A 7,338-nucleotide genomic window follows, 5' to 3' on the forward strand; every position below is an offset into this window, starting at 1 on the left:
TGGACTGGCTGCAGCTCTCCAAGGTTTCAGTCTAGAGACATTCTCAGACCTGCCTGGAGTTGCCAGCGATTCAACCTGGAGTTTCCCCCTGCAAGCAGAAGTTCTGTCATTGAGCTGTGGCCCTTCCCCACATCTAAACTTATCTCAAAGGGGCATTGTGAAGGTCAACTGAATCTCATATGCATTGCTTTGAGCTTGCTGGAAGTAATCTCTATGGCCACTAGATGGCACAGCTGTTCGGAAATACAGTGGTACCTCGGGTTAAGTACTTAATTCGTTCTGGAGGTCTGTTCTTAACCTGAAATTGTTCTTAACCTTAAGCACCACTTTAGCTAATGGGGCCTCCCGCTGCCGCTGCGCTGCCGCTGCACGATTTCTGTTCTCATCCTGAAGCAAAATTCTTAACCCGAGGTAATATTTCTGGGTTGGCGGAGTTTGTAGTGGGTTAAACCACAGAGCCTAGGACTTGCCGATCAGAAGGTCAGCGGTTCAAATCCCTGTGATGGGGTGAGCTCCCATTGCTCGGTCCCTGCTCCTGCCAACCTAGCAGTTTTAAAGCACGTCAAAGTGCAAGTAGATAGATAGGTACCGCTCCGGAGGGAAGGTAAATGGCGTTTCCGTGCGCTGCTCTGGTTCGCCAGAAGCGGCCTAGTCATGCTGGCCACATGACCCGGAAGCTGTACGCCGGCTCCCTCGGCCAGTAAAGCGAGATGAGTGCCGCAACCCCAGAGTCGGCCATGACTGGACCTAATGGTCAGGGGTCCCTTTACCTTTACCTAACCTGAAGCATATGTAACCTGAAGCGTATGTAACCCGAGGTACCACTTTAACTGGGGAATGCCAATTAATCCTTATGTCCCCCATGGGAAACTATGAAATTAAAAATGGCTGACTCCCTGAATTCAAAAAGCTCTGGATTTGTCTCACTCTGTAGCCAAAAGAGCCCCCAAGCAGAGTTTAAAGCTGAAATATATGCAATGTTTGCAAAGTGGGGAAATACCGGTTGTTACATCTGTAAATATTCCAGTATTAAGCATTCACAATGTGCTCCACCACCTTTACCCCTCTCACAGTGAATATACCACAAACTGAAGTAAGTTCAAATGCTTTATTTACAGTAACCAGAGGTCTTAATGATGCATCATTCAATGCCACATCAGAAACAGGTAAAACGTTTTTAAAGCACAAACTACAAAAAGTATCTTCAAACATGGAGTCTGGGCACAAACCGCCAGCATCATGCGTCTGGTCAGTTACATGGTTCAAAGTGTAGAGGGAGAGAAAGGAACAGGAAACAAGGCTTACTTCCTCCCTCCCCAAAGGTGAGGCGGCATTACCTAGCCAAGCCTTCTCTAGCAGTTCACAGCTCTGTGGTCCTTAACCCCTTCATTTACTAACTAGCATAGACACGCATTGTTAGGTCTGACTGCAAAATGTCCCACAACGGTTGCTTCATTAAACTTTCACTAGCTCTGTTTGCAGCTTAGGAATGAGCGAGCCCAAGGCTTCCAATATCAGGCTGCTAAGGCCATTATGAGATGACCTCCACTGTGACGTCACCCCCTGCTAGCTCACCAGACAGGTAAGCCTCAGAGCATTGCTGGACCTGCTTCCTGGAAGCTAGCCAGCTACCTGCTCATATTTATTGATATTGCTCAAAAAGGAAGAACCATATCAACGAACATGTAAGTAGGACTTTTCTCCCACAGCTTCTGCATTGTGCCTGTCTCATCGTTTATGATGGTTCATGCCAGTCCCTCACAGGGGGTAGGGGGCTATTTCTTCCCTAGCTAAGATTGGCTTTCTCAGTCAGGACCATGGTAAACACAGCAGCTGCCCCCTTTTAGCCCCTGCCTCTGGGCTTGAGGAAAACACTCCCTTCCCAGGACAGTTTGAGATACCAGCTTGCCGGCAATCTGAACCATTTTAAGATCAAGAAGATGCAAATAGCTACCGGTGACAAGTGGGAATTCATGTCACATCTTGAACCTTGACGTGGCTCAGGGGCACTGCAGTCATGTAACAGGGGAAGAGTCTGCGAGTCTCATTTCTCACCTACTTCCTCATTTTGCTCTAGGCTTCAACGACTGCAATCCTTATTGAAAAAGAACAGCAAAGTCACCCCGCAGACTCCAGTGGAAGGGGGACCAATTCCTTCCCTGGAAGTATGGGAAGACCATGGCGAAAGGGTACAGTCATCCCCACCTGGCTGCCAACACAGTGAAACACATTCCCCGTACGAATTTGGAGCTTCCTACTAGGCGCTTATGGGCGTGGTGGGTGCCATTTATGTTGGCTTCCATCTCCAGCGTGAGGAGGCACCTGGGCTGTTTCAGGCAAGCCGTCAAAGATCTCTTCCCATCACTTTAATGGCTTCTTGCCTTTTATAACTTCCAGGGGATCGGCATGGCCATCAATTTCTTAGCAGCAATAGAAGCAGAAAGGAAGCCCATCATGGCAAAGGAGGACCTTGCTAAGAAGATAGTGGTGAGTGAGGTAGTACTTTGAGAAGGTATCACCCACAGGGTGGATAGGAGAGATCTTAGCAGTGGATTTTCTGCAAGATATTCTGGTGGTGGGTAAGGCTAGTACACGGCAGAGAAGAGAACAATGGAAATGGAGGACCTGCATGCCTAGAACCTCTCTCTGTGGAGAGGTCTACGTGTAACATGTGGGTGCCTGGGATATGTGGCCTCTTCTGCACATGGAAACCTTCACATTGATACTGTACAGCTATGGGTTTTGTGGAGTTGCATTTCATGCTTGATAACTTGCTTGCATGTCCAATATCAAGAAAACAGCTCAAAGTCAGTTGGTGGTGAAGTTATGAGTAAACTACTTTAGGGAGCTGAGAGGAACTATGTGCAGCTGATTTCCATTTCTTCTGTCCCCCCCCCCATCTCTTCAAGGGCCTGATGGAGCGATACAAAGACCATCCCCTTGCCTTTTTCATTTTTACCAGCTGCATGAATGCAATCGCAAATCTGAGGTAAGTTGTGGTAGGAGTCTGGTGGAACAGGAGATATTTTTCCCCACGCCATAGAGCAGTCAGAAGCAAAGGAAAAGGCCCGGAGTGAGCAAATGCACTACAAAGAAGCAGATTGTGCTCCACTAGCCACAAATCCTGGCAAATCAACAAGTGGGTGAGCAAGGAGCTGAGGATTACTGGCTCTGAGGAGGTTCTGGGAAGAGCTTTAGACTCTCCTAACAACCCTCCACAGGTCTTTTAGAGAAGTTGGCCTCAGGCAGGCTTGGGGGAATTGCCCCGTTTCTAAGTAGACATGTGCTATAAATCTGCTTGCAGCCTAGGAAAACGATATTCTCTTTTTCTTTCATCATCAATGGGGAAGCCTCTGCCTTTCGAGCAACTACGCTTGCAAGTTTCCATCCCCCTGGCAGAGTTTGGATCCAGAAAGCCTCTTTCTAAGAGCAACTTTCCTATAGGTTCCTACATTATGGGTGCATCAGTTGTTTTGGCAAACGGTGTGGCAAAAAAATCGGTCACATTTTTTGCAGATTCATCATCCCGCATGCATGTGGGGTGAGATTTTCTGCTACTTTTTTTTTAAAGGGTGGGTAAGGATCTCCCCCCCCCCCTGAACTTACAAGGACCGATGACTGACCTTACTTAACTTAAATAATAGCAGAGATTTTTTTCCCCTTTTACTTTATTATCCATTTCAAATAAAGTCCTGCCTTCGCTGCTGACTACACAAAACTCCTAGAAGCTTCCCAGTCCACCTGAGCATTCTCAAATACCACAGATGCAAGGAAGTCTGGCTGGGCTGGGAGGCTGTGGGCAGACTGCTGCTGCCATGGGAACTGCAACCTTGTTTATGATAGTTATAAACAGGTATAGAAACCAACAGACACCTTGAGGTTTTCTTTTTCCTTTTTGGAGTAAATTGTACCAATTCCTCTGACACGTCACCCAAATGTGCATATCTTTTCCCCTCTGGTTCTCAGGGATACCTTCTTTTGGGCTGGATGATGGAGCCAAGCTCAACTTCAGCCAAATCTGACGAATATTCCCTCCATCACATAATAGAATCCTGGTTTTTCCTCCCCCCTTACAGCAGAAGCAGCCCTCCGCTCTCAGAGAAACTAGAGGCGAAGCTGCTCCAAGTCACTCTTTCCCGCCTCATTATAAAGAGCACAGAAAGTGAAGCGGTTTGCGACAAGGTAAATTCTTACTGAACTTCAAGAGTCTTGGCAAACACCTGCTGTGTCTGTGGTCACCAATCCCTTGTCTCTGAGCTGAACCACTAAGGCACATTTCATCTTGAGCAATGCAAAGACTTCTGCATTTCAGAGGAAGCAGGAGGAGGTATTATGACACCAAGCCCACCTTTGCACCCTCTGTGAATGGATCCCCTTCCCAAAGGAGGAACTGTCTTAGACAGTCGGAGTGAAAAGGCTCTGCATAGCTCCTTTTCTGCCTGCTCTGTTTGGGGATGGAGATCTGCTATGTAGCAATGACGTTGCTTGCTTTCTGTTGCTTGCAGGCCCTTTGCAGAGGAGCCTCTGAAGCCCTGGGTGCAATGCTCAAGGGGCTGCTTTCAGAGGCCCCCACAATGCACCACCTACTGAAGATCTTGGAGGTGAGGGTTGAATGTTGAGTCTATTCCTTTCAAGTGTGGTGTGCTGCTGATGGACAGACTGCCTACCCTCCACCATTTCTCAAATGAAAGTAGGGATGTCCTATTCGATACCCTCCAACATTTCTTCAATGACAATAAGAGACTTCCCCTTCAACATTTCTCCAATGAAAACAGGGACATCCTAAGGGAAGGCGGGACATTCCAGGATCAAATCAGAAACCGCGACAGCTTATGTAAACCCGGGACTGTCCCTGGACTGGCAGGGAGATCTTACCACTGGGGGGGGGGGTATTTCATTCGTGAAATTGTTCCCTATGGTGGCTGTGTCTCTCTGGCTGGATGACTAGACCCAGTGCTTTTTTCAAAAAAAATGTTTGGGGTGCTCTCATTTTCCTACTCATATTGAAATACTGCCCCTCAATGACGTCAAACTTAGATTCACAAAATATTTAGGGGTATGTGTACCCCTGTGTACCCCCAGAAAAAAGCACTGACTAGACCTCTTTCAAAATGCATTCCGCATGCTCAGTATGTTTTGAGCCAGTTTAACTGTTCCCCAGAATGTCTGCAGAATTGCTGCATTTTCTGGAAAACAAAGTCCATGTAAAGGTAAAGGACCCCTGGCAGTTAAGTCCAGTCGCAAAGGACTCTGGGGTTGCGGTGCTCATCTCACTTTACTGGCCAAGGGAGCCGACGTTTGTCCGCAGACAGTTTTTCCAGGTGATGTGGCCAGCATGACTAAGCCGCTTCTCACGAACCAGAGCAGCGCACAGAAACACCGTTTACCTTCCTGCCGGGGTGGTACTTATTTATCTAATTGCACTTTGACGTGCTTTTGAACTGCTAGGTCCATGTAGAGTTCTTTAAAATCAAACCCAGGGGCACAGCTCTCAAAGAGCACGATAATGGACTTGGGAGATTTCTTTGGCCTGTGCAATGATTCTGAGCTTCTTTTTCCTTCCTCAGCACTTCCAACAGTACATGAGGTCTTCAGACCGGCTAGAGAAGTCCCAGGCCATCAAAGCCACCAATTATATTTGCTTGGAAGCCTATTACAGTCTCGGCCTGCATTACGATGTGAGTATTCAACATGTGAGTGGAGCTTGGCATTAGAAATCCACAGAACCCTGGGATGGGAAGCAAGAAGAAGGACCAGAGAACATTTCCTCCCGATCTCCACTGGAGGTTCTCCTTCCTGAAGATGGCCTTGTGGGGCCTTAAGACTAAAGGGGCAAGAAGTTGAGTTACTTGGTGGATCTGGGGGGTGAGAAGTAATGAAAGAAGCTCACTTTGATGGCTCTGACTGTGGGATTTTATCTATCTCTCCAGCTTCATGAAATGCGGGAACATCTGAGCCGATTATGGAGGAGCAGGAAGATCAAGCAGAAATAGGCTCTTCCTGTTGCTGTCTCTTCCTTTCTCTTCCTTTCTTGATCACTAAAGGTGCCAACCGGATTTCCTGGGTCCAGCGCTGTATAGGCAGATCAAGCCCACTGCCACCTCTGCAAACTGTATATACTGATGTACAAATACGGACAATTGTTTAGAGCCTGTATTGTGGATTGAAGATGGTTTGTTTTAAGATTGTTTTAGCCTGCCTTTCATGCAAAATATACAAAATATATAAGTGCATGCAGTTTCAAAGCTCTTTCTTATGTTCTTATTAGAACTTGCGCAGATCCAATGAAGCAGTTCAAGCAGCCTCTTGCATTCTTAAATTAGTTCAATGTGAACTTGGCTGGTTTAACCAACTTCCAGTTGGTTAAAAGTCCAGCTTCTTCAAATAAGCAGTGCTACTTGAGCCATCAGATGTAAACTGGTCATTTTGTATGTGTTCGGTTTGTATACATTTCCTCACCACTAGATGTCATTATTGCTGCAATTTTATTTCTGTTGTTTAGTTTTCACTGTGAGACTGCATCTACACTCTTGTTTGCAGTCCACTCACTGCATTCCCAGTACAGGGTTTTCGATCTGTGTTCACATGGACATTATCCAGAAAGCATATGTATTCTGTTGTTTGTCGTAAAATACTTCTGCTTGGGAGACACTGTTTCTCAATAAAGCTTCCCACTGAATGGAACTTTTGAATCATTCCTAATTCGTTGCTAGCCAAGACACAAGCAACTTTGCATAGGATAAAGACACCGCCGCCTCGTCAGTGCCCACTGATGTATATACACAAACAGAAACAAATCTGACACTAATGAATCCATGCTGATGTGAACAGCTTTGGAGGAGGAGGTGGAAGAGCTGTCAAGCACCCTGAAAACCCCCAACAAATTTCACTGCACTCTAAAGAGGTAACATGAAGACACCCTATGAGCAAATGATTCTGGAGTTTTATTTCTGAATTCATTTTGTGTGCGCTTGTGTGCTTAGTGTAGATCTGCTAATCACGCTATATGTTATCTCTACTATGAGAGGCAATGTGCCTCTCAATGCCAATTGCTGGGGAGCAACACAGAGGGAAGGCTATTGTCCCCATGCTTTTTAGGCTTCCAAGTTATTTGGTTGGCCATCGTAGAAAGAGAATGCCAGGCCGATCCAGCAGGAGACTCTTCTTAATATGACTGCCCAGCCAGATATCAGTAATGCATAATAAAAACAACCCCAGTATTTTTTTCCAGGCTAATCTGGGATAGCTGATGAATCAGTGTGGATGCTAGTCTATACTATGCTAGTATAGTTCTGCTTCTCGGCCCTTTTAGCTGGCCTTTAAAACACAGGAGTGAGT

General features: G+C 46.4%; 1 protein-coding gene across 2 annotated transcripts; it reads left to right on the plus strand.

Annotated features, from left to right (window-relative positions):
• Positions 1-1,574: 1,574 nt before the first annotated feature.
• On the plus strand, positions 1,575-6,118 carry LOC309515799 (uncharacterized protein). Of its 2 annotated transcripts, none has more exons than XM_082194020.1 (8): positions 1,575-1,685; positions 2,078-2,189; positions 2,398-2,487; positions 2,910-2,989; positions 4,077-4,182; positions 4,506-4,601; positions 5,568-5,678; positions 5,931-6,117. In XM_082194020.1, coding segments are annotated over exons 1-8 (660 nt in total). In that variant the 5' UTR covers positions 1,575-1,683; the 3' UTR covers positions 5,994-6,117. The 2 variants fall into 2 exon arrangements, with proteins under 2 accessions (XP_082050146.1, XP_082050147.1); XM_082194021.1 differs by having other exon boundaries at positions 1,657-1,685; positions 2,078-2,276; positions 5,931-6,118.
• Positions 6,119-7,338: the final 1,220 nt, after the last annotated feature.

The sequence above is a fragment of the Podarcis vaucheri genome, assembly GCF_965113315.1.
Source record: "Podarcis vaucheri genome assembly, chromosome: 12".
In the NCBI taxonomy this organism is placed as follows: Eukaryota; Metazoa; Chordata; class Lepidosauria; order Squamata; family Lacertidae; genus Podarcis; species Podarcis vaucheri.

Coding starts and splice junctions, on each gene's coding strand:
- LOC309515799 (XM_082194020.1), top strand. Junction 2,488..2,909: donor ACCTTGCTAAGAAGATAGTG/GTGAGTGAGGTA, acceptor CATCTCTTCAAG/GGCCTGATGGAGCGATACAA. Junction 4,183..4,505: donor GTGAAGCGGTTTGCGACAAG/GTAAATTCTTAC, acceptor TGTTGCTTGCAG/GCCCTTTGCAGAGGAGCCTC.